We start from the raw sequence: 20,163 nt of genomic DNA, 5'->3' as shown, positions 1-20,163 counted from the left end.
GAACTCCCCACCGCTTCCCGCTCCTTCAGCCACAACCCCAGCGCGGGGCAGAGCACACTTGGCCTGTGTCCATTTACCTTTTTCTCAGCAGTTACAGGACTTGATACAGGGCTACGGAAGAACATTCAAATGTTAGAGCACATAATATTCCTTAGGAATGCCTTAGGTATGTTCTCTAATTGGAATGGACGTTAAGAAAGTGAAACATCTTATGGACAAAATAACTAAGAACTTTGGTTTAAACTCTCATTAAAGAGTGACCAGTTTTCAAATTTGCAGGCAAAAGCATAAAAGAAAAACGCAGACATTTTTCATTCAGTTTTTATTTTTACAAGCAATCCTGACCATTACAGATGATTAACCATTGTCTGAAGCATACCCTGAAGACAACCACCAGCAAAGCTTCAGTTCATAATTTATCTAATTGTGTATAGGTGCAATTTCCCTTGTACTTCAATAGTTACCAGAAGCCACGTTCCTTCTGACCACCTATCACCAGACTAACCTGGTAAGACAGAAACAGAGCACAGGGAGTTTCAGCAGAGCATGAACAAAGGGGCATTGCCATTGATTTCCAAAAAGAGATTTGAAAGATAATTATTAACAAAACTTTGTAATAAAACATCCAGTCTGTAGTTCAGTTGCTTTTTGAGAACTTCCCACTGGTTCTACATTAAGACTTAGCAAATTTCCTAGTAGAAGCTGTTTTTTCCTGAGAGACAGATATGTATTTGTCTCAAGCTCATGACAGGATATGGACAGGCAGCTGTGCAGTCCACAGTAATGACTGATTAGCTAAAACGTTTTTTTTGCTCATGTCTAGATGTCCAATAGTCTCTAATTTCCAATTTATTAAAACATCTCCCCCCCACAACACACAGTGCTTTAAAAGGCACACTGAAGGGGTCTCTGAAGCAAGAAAGGGCTACATCAGTCGGAACTTTACAACCACAAAGTCAAAACGATTAAAAACTCAAATCCTTTCCTTCTCACGGACAGAAGGACAAGGGCTGAGCCCAACAAACAGCTTCGGATCTAACAGTGGGTGAGCATCCAAAGAGGGGGGAAGTTTTTTCTCCACCCTCAGCTGCAAGTTTCTGCAGCATCTTTTTGTGCTGATGCATGTTCTGATCTGGCTAAAAACCAAATGCAGGAAAAAAAATAAATAAAGAAAAATAAATTATTTCCCTGCTGTGGCCCACTGCAGAGTCATGGAGCACTGCTACCAGTAAAAGGGAAGCGACGGAAGGCAGATCCTCCATTTGGCTGGACACCAGCATTAGCTCAGCCTAAAGCAATTATCAACCTCCAGCCAAAGCCCACCCACCTTGCACTGGCTCCGCACAGACCAATGCAAACCTGATTTTTAAACAAATCCGCTAACTCTGGGCAGCCTGGCTTCCTAGTTTTACCGAATTAAGCCAGTTTGCTACACGAGACAGCTGGTTTTGGGCCGGCCCAAAGTCAGGCTTTCTGATTTTGTCATGTTCGGGCTATCATAGGACCCTAGCCAGGCAGCTCCAGCGGGACTCCGTGCCCGCACGCCGCTGGTTGAGAGGCAGAAGTTACAGATTACTCACAGCTGCGATTTAAAAGCTTGCCGGCCAGGGCCGCCCCAGCAGCCGGCCTTGCTGAAGCTCGCCACGCACTTCGTGGCATAAGCTCGCGGGTGAAGACACCCCCCACACAAACGCGTGGGCCGCCTGCTGAGGAACACGCCTCCCCGGCGCCGCGTTGGCGAGAGGTTTTGCCTCATAGTTTTTAATTTTTCCTTTCATTTTCCCGGCCCGGCCCCGCCGCTCCCTCCGCGGGGCCGCCGCTCCCTCACAGCCGCGCCAGGCCCCCCCCCCCCCCGCCCCGCCCTAACCGCGGGCTGCCCTGAGCCACGCCTGTCCGGCCCCGCTGCGTCCTCCTCAGCGCCTCCGTGCTTCAGGCAGCGCGCGGGCAGCCCGCACCCAGGTGGGGGGGGGGCCTTGCGGCGGGGAGGGCTGGGCGCGCATCAAGCTCCGCCCCCATATGGGCGGGGCCGGGCCGGCGGGGCGGGGAAGGGGAAGGGGGGGGGCCGGGGCAATGGACGCCGCGCTGCTCGCCGCCGTTGCCGCGCTGCTCGCCGTCCTCCTCTTCTTTGCCACCCGCCTCCGCGGCCGGGCGAGGGCAGGTGGGTCACGGCCTGGTTGGGCTTTCTCCTCCTTGTCTCTGTTCTCGGTGGAAAAGTCCGGGAAGGTGGAGGCGGGGAGGGGCGCCTCGCTTCGCCTCAGGCCTTCCCCTGTGGGGGAGCCGCCATGGCGGGCGGTGGTTCCCTCAGGATCCTTGGCCTCCCGCCCTTCCCTCTGCCCGCCGTCTCTCAGGCGGCGAGGCCCTGCTGGTGGTGCTGAGGGGAGGGGGTGTAGGGGTGTCCGGGCCCGGTTCCCGGCCCGGGGCGGTCCCGTTTTGCCGTGGAAGGCTGTCGGGATTCTCGCTCTTGGAGGGAAGGTGGCCCTCGGGGCTCTTCCTGCAAACGGGGCGTGAAATCCAAGGGGGTGAGGTGACAGCCCAGCCCGGCTGGCAGGCGGGTCTTCACCCTTCGCCCTCCCCAACACGTCCCGGGCAGCGGCCGCTCCACGTTCCTCTCGGACACCTGAAGGCAGGCCGGCCCCTCTCCTGCCTCTGACAGCCTGCTTTCCCTGCATTTCACAGAAATTGCCTGCTTCTCCACCTTCCCTGACGCTGTGAAAGCTGGCCAGCCATGCCAGGTTTGGGTGCAGGGTTGCGTAGTCCCGTTCTGGGAAGGGGTGGATGATACAGCACTTCGGTCCTCCCTCAAACGGCAAGAGTTTCACTGCTGACCAGCAGGTAGAGTCACAGAATCATTTCGGTTGGAAAAGACCCTTAAGGTCAGCGAGTCCAGCTGTAAACCTGAGGCTGGCAAAGCCACTGCGGCAGCGTGAAGCGACCTTGTGTGGGTGTGAGATGAATGTTAGGGGAAGAAGTCAGATGCAGCTTTGAACGTACCAGCCTTGTGTTTTCGGAGGGGAAGAAGAGAGGTTGTTTGGCTGTGATGTCTCAAACTCAGATATTTAGCCAGGACAAACACTGAAGCTGAGTGGCTCAGAGAGCTGGGGAGAAGAGAAGGCTCCGGGGAGACCTTCGAGCAGCCTCCCAGGGCTTAAAGGGGGGACAGGAGAGGTGGGGAGGGACTCTGGATCAGGGGTGTGGGGGTAGGAAGAGGGGGGACGGTTTTAATCTGAAAGAGAGTAGGTTTAATTGTTCCCTGTGCGGGGGGGGGGGGTGAGGCACTGGCCCAGGGTGCCCAGAGCAGCTGTGGCTGCCCCCTCCCTGGAAGGGTTCAAGGCCAGGTTGGACGGGGCTGGGAGCCCCCTGGGCTGGGGGAAGGGGGCCCTGCCCGGGGCAGGGGGTGGCACTGGATGATCTTGAAGGTCCCTTCCAGCCCAAAGCATTCTGCAATTCTTTGTCAGTGTAGCAACAATTTCTAGTATTTGGGGTGTTTGGGGGGTTGAGATTTTTTGTTTTTATTTTCCTCTTGAGGGAGGGGTAGCTTTGACAAATTTTTAAGAGAAAAAAAAAAAACAAAACCCCTCTAGTAGCAACACAGTTGTGCCAATGCAAGAGTGTATGCTACCAAGGACTTTGTGTTAAAAGTTTTTTCTGATAATAATTACATTTTCCAACGCATTTATCTCACACCTTCTCTTGTATAAATCTGGTCTAAATCTTTCTCAATAGCTTGGAAACCGATGAAATTTTGTCAGAATCCCAGTTAGTCAAAGCTTTTGGCAAACAGTGAGTGCCTGTCCCAGAGAAATGAGGCTGCTGGAAATACATAATTTCCTGAACTTGCCTTGTATCATGACTTAGGTAAATCAGGAACTGTGGGGCTTGGGAGGATTTCTTTTTTCTTTTAAGTGTACACAGTTCTAACTAACTTGAAGCCCCAACATTTTTTTTAAATGGTCTGAATTCTTAGAGCTTTAAATATTGGTTCTGAGCAGCTTGGTTAAAGTTAGTTTACATTCAGGATACTTTTATAATTTTGAAGCCTCTTTTTCAGTGGCATCTTTTCAACACTTCCACATTGGTGTTCCTTTTTTTTTTTTTATTATGGTTTTAAGATAATTTCTATCTTAATATACTGCTTTCTGTCATTATGAAGTCCTTTACAGAATTTCATATTGTGGGTTTAACATTGTTCTCCTTACACAACAGAAACTATTTTTCAAAACCGCTGGGGCTGTGGTGTGTTTAATATCTGCAAAATTTGGTCTTTAAACACAAATTTGCTTTCCTGTTCCTTTTTCTTATGTGGAAAATGAAAGCTGCTACAATTCTGCTAGTAAATCTGCGCTGTCTGATGGAGAGGTCTTGAAACCAGGGACTCTTGACCTAGAGAAAGGGTTGGTAGCGCTCACCTTTTCTTTTTAATGTCTGGGGATAAGGTCAGCAGCTTCTTTTCACACTCACACTTTGGGAATTGCCCTTTTAAAAATGATCCTGACCTGTCTGCTTCAGATCACAAAGGGAGCTGAGGATCACAAGAGGTAAGTCCTGTAACTTTGTATTTCGTTTGAAAGGTCATTTGGAGCAGCACAGTGTTTCCAGCAAGATCATGCCTGGACTTGTTCTTCTGAGAATAGGAAGAAAAACCGTTGCATTGCTGGCTTTTATACGCAGGTTGGCGTATCTATTTGTAAACAAGCCCAAATGTGATAAGCTGTACTGGGCAAAAGTGCCTCCCCAGGGAAGCTGAGCATACTTCCTCCACCTGTTGCATTTTGAATCACCTTCTTGCTGAATTTCACAGATTAGGTTAGCATGAAGGTAGAAGATGCTGGATGCTGCCAGTGCGGCGGGAAGTACCACTAACGTGTGAGGGTGCAGTAGGTGGAGCTCTCTCCGCGTTGGTGCAGAACGAGGGAGCTCACAAACTGGTAGCTGTGTCTTGTTGGACTGCCTCGAAACTTGCCAGCCCAGGTGTTACCCTGGTGGACTTGCTTATCTGATATAACTGAAGACAATGTGCTGTCATAGGCAAAGGATGACTTCTCAAGAAAAAAATGTCTTTGCTCTGAGCAGGTGGAAATTTGCAAAGCTTTGTAAAGGAGCAGATTTCTGCCTGGGGGTTGTAAAATTAGGCCTAGGAAGTCTGGGCTCTGGAAGGTTTCACAGTATTCTTTGTAATGTTATAACAGTGGTGCTTCATATCTAGTTTAGGAAAGAGCTCTGCTTTCAGAACAGAGTTCTGCCCTGTTTCTCTTTGGGAAGGAGCTCTGATAGTACAACCAGAGTTTCACAGTTGCTGCTGTGCGCTGGCTGACAAGTCAGATGAAATAATCTCCATCGCTGCCTCTGCACTGTGCTGATGTTTCTGAAAACACAGAGGCAGAGCTGCTGTCTCAGCACGGCAGTAAACCTGCTGTCCCCAGAAAAGAGGTATTGCCTGGGTTTTGAAAGGCTGAGTCAGAAGCTGGAGAACGTGCAGCTTAAAATACAAACTAAACCCATGTCCATTTTCCAGACACCTGTTTAATTTTTCATTTGTACTGCCTGTTAATTTGAGAGCTTTAATTTATTCTGGCCTGCCATTCTGCAAACCATCACACAGCTTGTGGAATCACTTGTCTCACCTATATAATGTTGGGCATTAAGTTACACTCAGTGGCTCTATATCAAGTCTAATTCGTCCTTGTGTGACTAATATCTTCATGAACTGGCTAGCCTGGGTTGCCACTTACATACAAGACCTCTGCAGCTACAGGAAAATGAAGAGATGTATTCAGATAAGTGCAGTGGCCAAACCATACCTTATGCTGCCAGAGAAGGTGAAAAAAACACAGGGCCAGACCCCAGAGAAAATTATTCTTGACCTCAAATCTTACGGTCAATCCATTTCAAAGAGTAAGAACAAGAGGGTTTTGTGTGTCCCCTGCATTCTGTGAAACCACTAGTCACACCCCTCTGTGTGGAGCTCTAATTAATCTATGGTATTTCCAGTTCAGAGGAGGAGAGAGCATGTCTGACTTTCTAGATAGTGCAACAAATGATGTGTCTTGAGCCACGTAGACAAATCGTTGACCCCTGAAGAACCAGCCAGGTACCGAGGCCTGGGTGAGTAGATTTCCTCTGCCCCCTCATGAAGGACCAGAAGAAATGAGAGGACTAACATTCAATTTTTTTCAAATGATTGTCCAGCTGAACGCCTTGTGAACAGAAGCTGTAGGGGATGGGGGAAGAAAAAAAGCTGTATTAAAACGTATCTTTTCCTACTAAATGACAGTCCATAGTGTCTAGGTGTCCTCATTTTTTTTGTCCAAATGTTTTGGAGATCTGACAAGTATCGCCTTACGTGTTTGACCATGATATGGCTCGGGTTTGATGGGGTTGACACTTGTCAACTTTGAGGGAATTCCCATGTCTCCTGTAGAGAGTTCAATTGAGAAAGCGGGATAGTTTGGCTCACACATTTGTCTCTGTGAGGGTTAAGCACCTCAGTTTGAAATGAATACGTGGCTTATAAATAGATTCCTCTTTCCCAAAGTGCAAAACGCTCCGTTTCACAGGACAACTGGAACCAAAACCAAGCCCCAGAATGGGTGAGCACTAGAACTGCACAGCTGATACACTGTGCAGGATGCCCTTTGGAAGTTACTGAGATAGACACACTGAAACTTTCATCTGAAATGATGCTAAGGTTTGAATTGCAGTGTATCTCAAGAACTTGTTAAGAGAGATATTGCATTTATATAAAAACTCTTTTTGCAGACTAAGTATTTCTGGCATTTAGTAGTGTCCCAATAAGCGATCTGCTGCTCTGCAGTATAAGGCTTTCCTATAGCATGCTCTGTAGCATTCAAAATAAGCATTATCATGATATAAATAAGACTGGTCAAGCGTTGAAGGAAAATGGTTGGATCCCTGCAGACTGTACTTTATAATTTATTATAGACGTGTTTTGATCCACAGATAAAAGGAGAGGGTGAGAACAAGAGGGTGCCAGCAGAGTACAGTGACTTGATTCAGAACGTCAGGGTGCGTGTCAGTGCTGGAGTTTGCTGGGGGGGCTGCTAATGCCACTGGTGCAGCAATCCTGAACTGCTCGTGGCTTTGCTGGCCAAATACTTCCCCAGGTTGTTCTGCTGTGCAGCCTGTGCTGAGCTCGGTGCTGCTGCAGCTGCAGCGTTATCAGTGCTGAAGTTAGTGGCTTTGAAGCTCGTTGAGATACACTGAGATGAGCTGCAGGCATACCTTTGATCGTCATGTAGATGTAGTCATAATGAATCTTATTTTCTTATCATAGATATGCTAATAGTAGGGTTTTTTTAGGAAGGCATTGTTTGGATTGAGGATGCTGGAGACTTGGCAGAGTATGGGAAGCATTTTGTGCTCCTGCTGGGACACCATATAATTGGGCAAAGCACAAAAAAAATGTGTCCTGAGTTTAAGTAAATGAGTAGTTCTGCAGCTTTCCCAGAGACCATTTGAATATTTACCCAAATTAAGGCATAGTAGTTAATACTTTGCATGATTGAGCAAGTAACAATGTACACAAATATCAGTTACACTTATCAACAGAATATGCAAAGCTGGTATTGAGGATGATGCTATTTTACCATTATCTGATTGTTTCGCCGTGACTACCATAGTTGATAGCAACAGGATCATGGAGGTCTCAAAGAAAAACCTGGCAGGGGTGGTTTTTTTTTTTTTGGAGAACTTCTGAAAAGAGACCACTGGTCAGTCACTTGCTCCCATGGTGTCTCCCAGCCGCTCCTCTTATGATATTCCTCACTTGTCAGATCTTCATTAGGAACTGAAGCATATGCAGAAAGGATGGTAGTGAGAGCTGCAGTGACCTTTGGTGTTCTTTCTTCCCCTGCCTGTGTGTGTTGGGAGACCTGCAGTTTAAATCAACGTGGTAAAATTAAGTTACCCTGTATATATGATGGCCTTTTTTTTGAATTAAGGATTTTTTTTTTTGTATTAAGGATTAATTTGTAATTCTTATTCGCTGTTCAGGTTTTGTTTCAGGTTGTGTTTCAGGTATAATGATTTACATATTCCACTCTGAAACATGCATGCTCTGGGGTTTGAATTCAGATGAATCTACTTCTAAATTACACAAGTACAAAATAAAAATTTCAAAAATCAGAATACTTAAGAAGGGAAAGAAGGTACTTCAGGGTCCTTGCCTTTTGGTAACTCAGAAGTGGTTAGACTGCTGGTTCTGCCAGATAAAGGCAATTGTTTTCTGGCAGAAGGGAAAAGCAGATTAATCTGTTTAGATTAAATAAAAATATTTTTTGAGCATTTGGTGAGGTGTGTGTGTCTTTGTGTGGTGATTTTTCAGGTTTGGGGGGGGGGGGCTCTGTCAGATCAAGTAACATTAGCAGCACAGAGCTACAGCTTTTTCTTTACAATGATCTGTATGCTGTTGCAGAAGAGACTGCTGTCAGGATAAAATTTCCATTGCACAGAGCACTGTGCACAAATAAGAAGGTTCCAGTGCATGATCCCGCTTAATCACGGGAAAGCACCTTGCACGTATCTCCTGCCGTGCAGGGAAAAAAAAAAAATCCCACACCAGAGCGGGGAAGCGTCCTCTCGTTTGGAAAACACCACCGGTATCGCGCTTCTGATTGCGAGGCTGACGGGCAGAAGGCCAGCTGCAGCAAGCAGAGATGGCGAGCCTCTCATCGTATTTCCCTTTTGCAGCTGATGAGGAACACCAGGGAAATGCAGCGGCGGCAGCAGCGGCCAGGCCTCGGCCCCACGCGGAAGAGCGGGGAGAGGGGATGCCAAGGCGCCGGAGGAACATGGGGAACCGGATGATGGCCCAGAGGAGAGCGCAGCAGGAGGAGGGCTGGGTGGAAGGTAACTTTTGGCTCTGCTCATCTTGCAACCTTTGAAACGGACCTTAACCGCAGGCGTTAAGGTTGGTGAAGGGGTGCGGTTGGCTCCTGAAGAAAGTTTTTCTGTTCTGCTGACTGCGAATGATTTACCGCTTGACTGTAGTCTGTTTGACCGTCCAGCTTCTCTCTGTACTTCATCCCTTATCTCTAGATACTGCTTACCTTTAACTGAAGTGCCTGCCGCCTTCTGTGGTGAATTCTGGCAGTTTGTTCTGCATCACAACATATTCTTCACTTACTTCCTAGAAACTGCCTTTCGTATTTCCTGCTTGGCCACGCGGGTTAAAATTGGGTAACCAGAATCCACACCTTGCGCTAGAATAACAAACTGTAGCAAAGTATTGGTTTCTTGCAAATCAGTGGGAAGCATTAATTCCCCAATGTAATATCTGCAAAATCTGGAGTTTTCTTTCTGAGAAGCCACCCAGGTGGTGATCAGAATCGAGCAATTAGCTGGAGATCACCACAGACTGCAGCATTTTGTCTTAGTGCCAGCAGGTTGTTGACAGCAAGTCCTCTGTTCCTGTGCTGAATCTACAGTTAATAGCTGCACTTCTGTGGTGTGGTTATAGACAAGAATATGGTGAGAAATAACATCTTTCTGTACCCTGTAAGCCTCACTCCCTTTTCTCGTGAAACTTCACACATTATTATCTTTATTGCTAAAGAGACGATGTCACCATGATTCACCTAATTGGATTTCTTCTTTCAGATTGTAGGTTAAGTGTTCAGGGGTTTTGTTCAAATAAAAGTGAGCTTTGCTTCACTTGAGTTTTCAGTGGAGATCAGGGTGTCTTTCTGATCTGTGGTAGGTCAGAAACAGTGAGCACACATCTGTGTGATGCCTTGATTAGGGGCTAGTTGCACTTTCTTCAGCTTTTCTTGTCTTGCAGTTTGTAGAAAGGGTCTTGCCCTCACGTTGGCAGGTAAACGTGCTATTCAAGCTAATTGTGTTCAGCAGTTTCACAAATGGAAAATTGGCAAGTCTGAACTTTTCAACTTTTGTTATTTCTTTTCATGTGATAGCGTCCTGGAAAAAAAAAAAAATGGAATCTAAAAATCTTTTGCCTTAAACTCCAGACATCAAAAGTTTGAATGCCAAAGGCCGACAGTGAAGCTGTCAAAGCAAATGGCTTATCTTTCTTTGTCACTTCAGCAGTGGAAGAATCTGTGTCATTGGGCTTTATAAATAATTCTTTTGCAGCTTACTGTACATCAGATGCAAGTTTTGCAGCTCTTGCATGAAGTTTTCTTTGAAATGACATCCCTGTTCTATTTGGGTTTTTTCAATTTCTCTTTCAACTTCTTGCTCTTTGCTTTTATTTTGTGCTTCTGTGTGGGGTTTTATATATATTCTGGGATGGTCTTCCCATGTGTGTGAGCACCGCTGCACTGCAATAGCACCAAAGCCTTTGGAGACTGAGCACAGATTTTAGCAGTATAACTGTGGAGAGAAGCATCTGGCCCTGGTTCCCCAGCATTGAGGTGTGCCATGACTGGTGGCCAGTATTACTTGGCATTAGCCCCCCTCTGTCCTGGACTAGACACATCTATGCTGCGAAGCCCTTACTCTGGCCCTGAGCTACCTGTGTTAGTGTGGGGTTGTTGGTTTGTTGTTTTTCTTCCCCTTAGAAAAGGATGTGGTAGGTGTTTTGAGGCTCACTCTGTGGACGTGTGGCATAGGCCTGGAATCACCTCTTGGATTTGTCTGCTTTGTGTGGGGGCCATGTGCATTTTCTCTGTGTCATGGCAAAAGAGCAATTTTATCTAATTACTGCTTCCATCTGAACCTGCTGAAATAGCAAGTTATCCCCACAGCAGAGTTTTGTGTTATAAAAATTAGTTGACTCACATGGAAAGAGAGCCCAGAATGCATGCAGTGACGTACAGTCCCAGGAAATGCAGGACCAGTTGGGGCACCTGGGGCTGAAGAGTGAAGTTATTTGGCAATAGAGACAGAAACACTGAAAACAAGGCAGTCTGGTTTCTTTAGTCTTGACTTGTAAATGTTCTTGTTGCTTTAGAAGGCCCTGAACATCTGCAACTGAAGTGGGGGTTTTTTTCATTGTTAAAATGTTGTTAAATTTGTTGACATGTTTTACTAGGAAGTTTCTGTTCTCTGTGTGGAATTTCCACTTTGGGCTGGTGTTTAGCTTTGGGCAAAGCTACCTGGGCCTGCTCGGTGTCACTCTGACTTCTGCCACAGGTCAGTGCAGGCATAACACCAACCCATTGCTGCAAGATTTCTAGCCCTGAACTTGGGAAGGGCGTGAGGATGCCCTGGCCATACCTACGTTACCGTTAAAGACATAGAAGCAGAGCCAGGTAGGATCTGCTGTTATCACCAAAATATTCTGCTTCATTGGAGCCAGTTCTGCTGACTCTAGGAAATAGTCTCAAAGAAACACTTGCAGGCTTTGGAGTTGTGGTTAGCATGAGGGTTTTCTGTTTTCCATCCAACAGCAAGATTTCAATTCCAGAATGAGAAAGAAAGCTTCAAGGGTAAAATAGCAGCCCGTGGTTGCTGTTGCCTGTGCTGAGTTCTTGTATTGTGACAGTACTCAAATCTCTTGCAGAGAGACTGGGGGGGAAATGTGGCTCTAGGATGACCTTATAGCAGTCTTCCAGTACCTAAAGGGGGCCTACAAGAAAGTTGGAGAGGGATGTTTTACCAGGGCATGTAGTGACAGGATGAGGGGTAATGGCTTTAAACTGAACAAGGGTAGAGCTGGATTGGACGTAAGGCAGAAATTCTTCACTGGGGGGGTGTGGGGTGCTGGCCCAGGGTGCCCAGAGCAGCTGTGGCTGCCCCCTCCCTGGAAGGGTTCAAGGCCAGGTTGGACGGGGCTGGGAGCCCCCTGGGCTGGGGGAAGGGGGCCCTGCCCGGGGCAGGGGGGTGGCACTGGGTGGGCTTTAAGGTCCCTTCCCACCCAAACCATTCTGTGATCAGAACCTTGATAACTTTTAATTGTCACTTCTGTAGTTGAAATCTTAATCTTATTTACTTGCAAGTCTGCATAAGGAGTCATTTACTACAGACAAGGATAGTAAATGACTGTTTAGAATATTCAAATCTACACCCATTGCCAGTGGAGCTAAACCAGGTTATAATTCTTCCTTTAGCTCGGTGGGGTGGGTAGGACACCTAAATTACTTGCAGACTGTCACAGACAGAAAATAAACGGTGAAGCACTAAATGCCTTGACTTTCCTACCAGAATTGCAACCCACACGGCACACGTAGGTTCCTTATTCACGGGTTCCGTGTGGGCAGCGCTGTGCAGCGGGGGCAGGCCCGCTAGCCGGGTGCCTACGTGAGCTCCGTTTGCCTGAGTAATGTTTTTCAGTGGTTAGCTGAGTACTCAAAGGAGGTCATCTGTTATGAGAATATCAACATCTAATAATATCTTCTGATGACCAAAGATTGCTGGGGAGATATTTTTCATGGGTAACAAAGTAGTTCTCAAAATGACTGAGACCCCTGAGCTGTGTTCCACCAGAGTGACTTCCAGGCTGACTTTAGAAAAACGGGTTTGGCTGGCTTCTATTGCCCAACTTAATTCGAGTCATAACACTACCGCCTTTCCTGCAGCCCAGTGTGATCTAGGCAACTGTTGTTAAAGTCTGGGCCTCAGAGGACATCTGCTCTGCACATTGTAGCAGGGTTCCTACGCCTTTCCCTGCGGAAAATGAGCCTGGAAGGAGAGTTCTGTATTCCTGTGCTTAGGTTGCTTCTGAGATCCCAGCTAGCAGACTTAATTAGTTCTGTTGTATCTTGATTTAAATTGAACCCAGGCAGAAGTGGCTTTTTGGGGCTAGCTACAGCCAAGATGAAAATAAACTCACTGCAGGGCATAAATGTGTGTGGATTCCAGGCATTAACCATTTAGGGCAGGAGAGGCCAAGCTAAGCAGTGGAAGGAAGTGGGGGAAAGGGGATAAATTGGAGTCAGATTGAGTGTTGTTTGGGGCATGGGGTAGTGTGAATAAATAGCATTAGCTGTTTTCCAATTCCAGATCCCATTTATTCATTGACTGAAGATGCTCTGAGTGCATCAGCTTGGACTTTGATCACCTTTGGGTACGTGTAAAGATGTTTTGTTGAGAGCTTTTACTTGGTTGCTGGTCACATGCAGAAAAAGCAGTCATCCAATTCTTGAGTTAGGCTTGTGTTTCCAAACCTGCTCCTTGTACCTTGAACACTGCAAAGAGCTCTGCAGTGAAGCGTAGGTACTTCTCTTGACACTACGTTTTTTTTTGCAGCTTGGAACAGAAAGTTACGCAGCCAATCTGATGTTTGCATAAAAGTTTTTAGTACTGTAGTTTCCTATCAAATGACAATAAACCTGCAGGAATGAACTTACAACAGCAAGTATGGTTGGCTCGTCTTGATCCCACTATGGTAAAAATAATGAGGATCATGATCTGAGGCTAATGTCTGTTTGCTTGAAGGACTGTTATACATTATTCCCAACAGTGACTTTGTGCAAACATGTAGTGAGAAAACCTGCCTGCCTCAGCACATGAAACAGAGTGGGGAGAGACAGGGGCATGCACAGGCGAAGTGCCTTTTGCAGGGTTGTTCAGTCAGTCGGTGGGTAGGACACGGGTTTTTGCAGTCCAGGTTTTCTGTCACTGGGAGTGGTGTCTTGGACCAAAGCTTGCTGATGATGATTTGAGGGGCTGGCATTTTTGCTTGCTAAAATGGGTGTGTGTCACCACACCGTGATTTGGGGTAGTTACGAAGAAACAAAACTTCTCTAAGAAATGATAGCAATCTCCAAACCACCAAGCAAAACAAAGACCACTGGGCAGCCCTCTGGGTGGAAGGCTTTGGTTGGGCGTCATGTGTGAGACTGAGCTAGACAGAGACAGAAATGAGGCAAAAGAGAAGGATTTGCAGGGAGAGCTGAAGCAGCTCAGTAGATTTCAAGGGTTTCATTTTGAAAGGTGCTCATTTCAACATCCTACAAACAAATGACCTCTCAGACTTGCTCCAAATAGTGTTGCCAAAAGAATTGGATTTTATGTGGATTATTACGTTTTGATTTTTTTTCTTAACAAACAGAAAGTAAGGACTGCATCAAAGAACCAATCTGGTTTTGTCAACGGCTTTATTTGTAACTGGAACAAACTACAGGCTCCCTACTTTTGGCAGCAGCATATAGCTCTAAAAGGTTAAATATCCCAACATCTGCATGCCTTTTCTCTGAGCTTTTAGACCTGTGCATCTAAGCATATGTTTAGGAACATTTAGTACAGTGATCATTGGGTTAAATTTACTCTACTTACACAGAATCGATAATGATAAAGTGAATGGTTTTTGGCACTGTGAATGCTCTACCTTGTAAAATAAAAAATGATAACAAGAAGTTAACAATTCCAACATAAATTAAATCATAAGTTTCTCTCCTCTTTTGTTTGACAAGACTTGGAGATAAGAATGTCATGTTTTCCTTTACAAGTGTTAATCACGATTGGGGAAGAAAGCACAAAACAAACAAAAATGGGTCTTAGAAATTTAAAAAACTATAGTATTTGGGCATTTTAAAATGCCCGTTATTGTTTTGTGTAGCATCAAAGTCCAGCATTCAAGTCTTGCATCTAAACAAATATTGCATGAGTGTGATTTGCTCGTTTTAGGGCAAAAATATTATTAAAAATAATTATAATTTTTTTATCCCCATTCAGCGATGGATACTGTGCATAACTTAAAGTGAAGAATGTGTTTGTGCTGAAATTTGCCACTATAAGAAGCACTTTTTCTGAGCAGATTCTGTACCGCTCATATAACGTGGCATCTCCCCGTACTCTGGTGTGCCGAAAGATCTGGAAAATGTGTAAACTTAGAAACGCTGTCATGGTCCCATGCTGTTCTTGTGAAGCAGCTGGTAATAGAGTTATATTAATTGATGGAGCAGTTGAAAGAATTTTAATGCTTAATCAGTAGGAAAACCTTTCTAGTACAGTTAAACTTTGACTACTAATATCCTAACTAGTGAATCAAAAGTTAATTTTGACTTGCTGCTATTCATATAGAAAGTGACTTTAGTGTTATCAAAGTATCCACACTGTGTGTCTGCCCTTGAGACATTTCAAGCACAGATGGTGTGTGGAAGAGGTAGGTGTGTGGTTTCTCAGTTATGCCATATGGCTTTATTTGAGAAAAAACTTCCAAGTTGTTTGACTTCTGCTCAGAAGGGCTAATGTCCTTTGCTTGCTGTCCTTTTTCTGTCCTAAGCGTAGGCTGGTTTTGTGGCTTCAGATTAATAAGCCAATGTCTAATTCGGCTCCTAAATTGAATAGCTACCAAATTAAAAATAAAAAAAAATAAAAATTGTTATGACTGTACCATCGCAGGGCTGTGTTACTCATGAATGCCCACACCTTTCCATATGGTGGACCGATTCCTTTCCAGTGGCTTGTGTCATACATCTGTTCAATGTTAATAATACACATATGTCTTCTGCCTTCAGGATGAACTATTTGTTTTGCCTGGCATCTTCCCCCCCCTTTCTCTCACTCTTTTTGTTAGGTGCTGCATCAGTAGTAAATAAAGCAGCTAGCTGTGCCCAGGGGACTTTTTGTGAGTAGCCACATGTGCAGCCTGCATCCTTTTCCGTGAATGGGAATCTGTGTGTTTCTCTTCCAAAACATCACAGGAAGCAAGATGGACCCTTTGAGGTAGATGACAAGGGCAACTAAAACATACAATTTGGGTTGTTTTCTTCGGAGTTTTTGCATATTCTGTACACAGTAGCTGGTAAATTCCTGTCCTGATTGAAAACATGAGCACTCCAGCACACTTTCAGATGGTATTGGGAAGTATTTTTAAAAAGTACTCTGTAAATTTCAAGAGATTCAAACACCTGTGGGACTATGAACTGTTTCCTGTTGTCCTGCCTCTCAATATGTTCAAAACATTAAGGAAAAGCTAAAGTTCCCTGAAACTACCTCACAGCTGGCTAGCTGAGCAACCCTGTGTATGTGTAAAGCAGAATACGTAAAGTGGTGTGAAAGTGTCACTAAGTCAGACAATTTCTGCTTTCTGTCTTTTAGAGCTGGAAGCTGGTGGCAATGCTTCACAAGCTCTGGCAGTGTTGGTATAGTTATGTTGGATGCTGTAAAGACGGGCCAGAACATGTTAGTAGAGTTGTGACAGTGGTCGAAAGCAGTCCATCATGTCACACCCAGGCAGCTCATGTGAAGAGGGTCCTGCGTGCCTCGAGGTTTGGTGTTTATCAGTCCCATATCCTGACGTGGGAACAGGGCTTTGGTGTCCTGTGGTACTATGAGCAGTTAAGGAAAGTCACTGAAAAATTGCATGGGTCAAGTTTGTAGCACTAAACTTCTCTCCCTTTCCTGCCACAACCCTACATCCATTAAGACATCAGATAAACTGTACAGAGCACTATAGAAGATCAGCCTTCAAGCAAAAATACATTTTCAGCTTCGACTATACGATAAAGTCTGATGTTGTTAGGTTTCCCAACCAAGTATGTACACAGGCTGGCCAACCCTAGTGCTTAGGGCGATGATAAACTGCTTTCACAACAAGTGAGCACAATTCACTGAACATCTTGCATCACGTCTGAAGCACGGGGTAGAGGGAGTGCATGTTCCCATGCACCTGACCCCCTGTCAGGTCTACTAGTGTTAGCAACTATGAGTATGTGAAAAGTGATTGTTAAAAGCTGCTGAAACAGTAGTTTATGTAATAAAAAAAAAAAAAAGACACACACAACCAAAAAAACCCCAATAAAATAATCTCCCTGGCTATGAGCATCATTCACTCTGCTTTTGGTGCAGCTGTCCTGCTATAACCACCAGTTGATTCAGCAAAGCCTTTTACCATGTGCTTATATTCTTTTCAGCATGTTCAGGGTTATTTAGCACATATTAATTGCACCCAGGTTTAGTGCATTGCTGACCTTTAAAGCTCTAATGAATCATTGGCTGCATCTGCATCACTGTCTGTCTTTTGGTTGCAACTCTGTGCACTAGAAAAAGCTCGGAGGAAGTGGTACTTAAGGGATCACATCAGATGCTTCAAATGGGAGGAAAGCAAATGCTACTGCACAAAGGCATGTTTGATCCAGGAGTGGGAAAAGGCTTTAAAAGCCTTTCTAGACTTCTGCTTAACCTCTGGCTCAGGTACTTTTAATATAGATGAAATCTGAGATGCTCTCGCAACCTCAGGTTGAATAGTGTCATAGTTGGTTTTTTATACTTGTGGTGTTTTCCAGAAATAAGTTTCTAAAGAATAATACCAGTATTGAACTGTTAATTTTGGAATAATAGCTGCTAATGCTGGCTTGCTCATCCACTGTGATTGGAACTCCCCTTGGCCTGGTATTTAAAATATAAATAAGGTTATTTTAAGGTCCAGCAAAACTGTAGAAGCAATTGTGTCAAGTCTGAGTGTCCCCTGTTGCTCTCTGTGGTGTAGGAAGGGGGAACCCTTTTGATCATCTCAGTGATCAGATACCAGTAATTCTCTGAAGCCCAATTCAGCAAGCCTGCTTCAGATTAACTTCCATATCCTGAAAACAGCTAAGTTATTTGAGAGCCACCTACACAGCTCTCAATTACATTTGTTTCTGATGATGTATCTCGGTGGCTTAACCATAGTGCCATACTGTGTATTGGAATTAGTAAAACAAAAGTGTTTCAAACCTATTTCTACATATAAAAGAAGGGTGAGTCTCATTCAGCCATATGCTCCTTTTAACAGCAGCTTTTTGGGTTCCCAAAAAAGGGAAGCAGGCTCTCTGGAGAGACCTCCCTGCAGAAAAAGTCCCAGCACCAGCCCAGCCAACCCAGTTCTGGTGATTGCCACAGCACGGTCAGCTCCAGGTGCAGCTGCTGCTGGCTCGCATGAATCTGGTTATCAAACGTTGAAGGGCTTTTTCTTCTTGTTAGCCCAGTCTTAGAAACCAAGGGCTCTGGGGTTGTATGAGTAGGGAACTGGGTTTCCTTCCCCCGCCATGATGAGGGCTAAAACTTAACTGAAGAAGAACATTCCCTGCACGTTATTCCCCTTTTCCCTCCCCAAATAAACACTGCATTTTGGGGGAAAAAAAGTAGGAGCTAGCCGTGCAGTTCTCAGCTTACCCAGCAGACTTCAAGCGTTTGGATTTGACGTCAGCATCAAGCATAACAACACTGTGGATGCTCAAAGTATATATTATTTTACCCCAAAAGGGATCCATGTGATAAAGATCTTTCATTTTGATTCTGCCATCTGATTCAGACACTTGAATCTCGATATATTGTGTCGTGTTTCATGAAGTGAGCTGATTTCTCTGAGTGTTGAGGTCAATCCACAGTATGTATGTTGTAGGATCAAGGACTAATTTAGAGTAGCAAATAAAGTGGCCAAATGTTCATGAGACATTGGGTGGGGAGGAACTGGCAGTCTTTAAAAGCTCTTTAGTGTTACTTAGCCCATGGGTAAGCAGAAATATAATGCATTTGTACACCATTTGAGCATGATGCTTTCTTATTTCACAATGGCAGAAATCATTTTTATAAACAACCAGTTGTCATACAACAGAGAACTATTTACACATAGCTTGGTTGCAGTTACATCCACAATTTGCATTGCAGGGATTATTTCCACCCACCCCACCCCCCCCTCCCTTAAAGGTTACTTATATTGGGCTAGAACTAGTGAATGAGTGGCGTGCCTCTGAATCCCACTTTTGAATGGGTGTCAGTTGTGCTAAGCTTAAAGGTGACTGGGAAGAAAGTCTCTGCAGGTGGGTGTTAAGCAGTTATATAATGACAACCATTAGCACATTTTATGTATAAAAGAAAGTATATCTTTTAATTGCAGAAAGCAGGAAATGTTTGTTAAAAGTCTTCCTTCAAAAGAGCAAGTAAACTTTTACTTCTGACTTCACTTGAGTGCCTTGTTACTTCTACACTGTGGCTTTGGCAGTCCTGTATGATTTTTTTTTTTCTTTTTTTGCCTTTTTCCATCTAATAGATCTCGTCTGCAATGTATGTGTTTCTCTCTTTCATCTGCTGCTGCTTTCCTAGGAAGCAGGGAAGTTTCTCAAAGGGACTTTTAACAGACAATTTAAAATTTGTCATTTACGCAATGTTGCAGAGGAAGACGACGCTGAAGAGGTGCCAGAATTTCAGGTGTCTGGGAAAATTGGAGCAAAAAAGCAGAGGAAATTAGAAGAGAAACAAGCCAGAAAAGCACAGAGAGAGGTAAGCATTTCCTGCCACGTATAGAGCCCAGAGCAGAGCCTGAATAGCAGAACTCTGCAAATAACTGGTGATGGCAGACTCCAGAAAGGCAAAGGCAGTGTCATCACTACAACGGTTATGTGTTTTAAAAATGTAAATTCAGCTTTATAGATCATATCCCAAGAGAGCCATGGAAAATGGTGTCTGGTTTTCTTTCCATTAGGTTCTCTGGAATTCTTGTGGGGAGAAGAGAAGAGTTAAACTCTTGAATGCTCTTTATTGAAGGTTTCCCCTGGCTTGCAGTTTAATGTCAGTACTGTCTCCCCTTAAAAATATACCCAAGCCCACATAGCATTGTTGTAACACTGAGTCTGTGACCAAAACCGTGGGCAGTTCTGAGTAGTGTTTCATGTGCTCTCATAGTGCAAAAACTTTGTATGGTTTTATCTATGTTTAGCTATGTTTGTTGATTTTATAGATCGGGGGAGATGAAAAGCAGACACTGTAATCCACCAAAATCTGTGATGCAGTCAGATTTTGGTTGAAGTTTGGCCCTTAAACAGAGGCTAAGTATGCAGAGCGAACACACTGTGGCTTTTCAGTTTTCTTTCTTAAATCTGTGTGCAAAAGTACTTCAATACTGTTGCATTTTTTCAGTTTTGCCTAGCATTTTGCTGTTAATTCCAGGGAAGCAACAGGCTTTTTGAAACTTGCGTGCTGAAGTGTGCTCCTGGATAGCAGCAGGTTATGCGTTATTTGCCTTTGGTTGTTCTATATATTTTTTTACAAACTCTGTATTTTTCTGTAAGTTGGAACGTGGGGTTGTAAGAAGTAGATAAAACATGCAGAGCCTTTGCATAACGGAGGCTGGAGTGCACGGTGGACTTCACACGTTTTACACCAAGACAGGGTTTACAAAACTACTAATATTTCTAATGTGTAGGGAGTCCAAACAAAGCCAGTGAAATACCATTTTGAGATTATTAGCATCACTTGAGGTTTAATCCAGTTTCTGCTTTACCCTGAAATGGAATGCCCTGTAGATAGGGCAGTTGGTAATAA

The 20,163-nt window shown here is 44.7% G+C and overlaps 1 protein-coding gene across 1 annotated transcript in view; it reads left to right on the top strand.

Moving 5' to 3' along the window:
- Positions 1 to 2,053: 2,053 nt before the first annotated feature.
- DDRGK1 (DDRGK domain containing 1) overlaps positions 2,054 to 20,163 on the top strand; it is a 40,266-nt gene continuing 22,156 nt past the window's right edge. The window contains exons 1-3 of the mRNA XM_042808138.1: positions 2,054 to 2,158; positions 8,707 to 8,865; positions 19,016 to 19,122. Coding sequence (XP_042664072.1) covers positions 2,071 to 2,158; positions 8,707 to 8,865; positions 19,016 to 19,122 — 354 coding nt within the window. The 5' untranslated portion in view covers positions 2,054 to 2,070. The remainder of the gene's footprint in view (positions 2,159 to 8,706; positions 8,866 to 19,015; positions 19,123 to 20,163) is intronic.

This window comes from Tyto alba, unplaced genomic scaffold (genome assembly GCF_018691265.1).
Source record: "Tyto alba isolate M040663 unplaced genomic scaffold, T.alba_DEE_v4.0 Super-Scaffold_6, whole genome shotgun sequence".
NCBI lineage: Eukaryota > Metazoa > Chordata > Aves > Strigiformes > Tytonidae > Tyto > Tyto alba.
The sequence above is the reverse complement of the archived record's forward strand: the minus strand, read 5'-3'. Positions and strand labels throughout refer to the sequence as shown.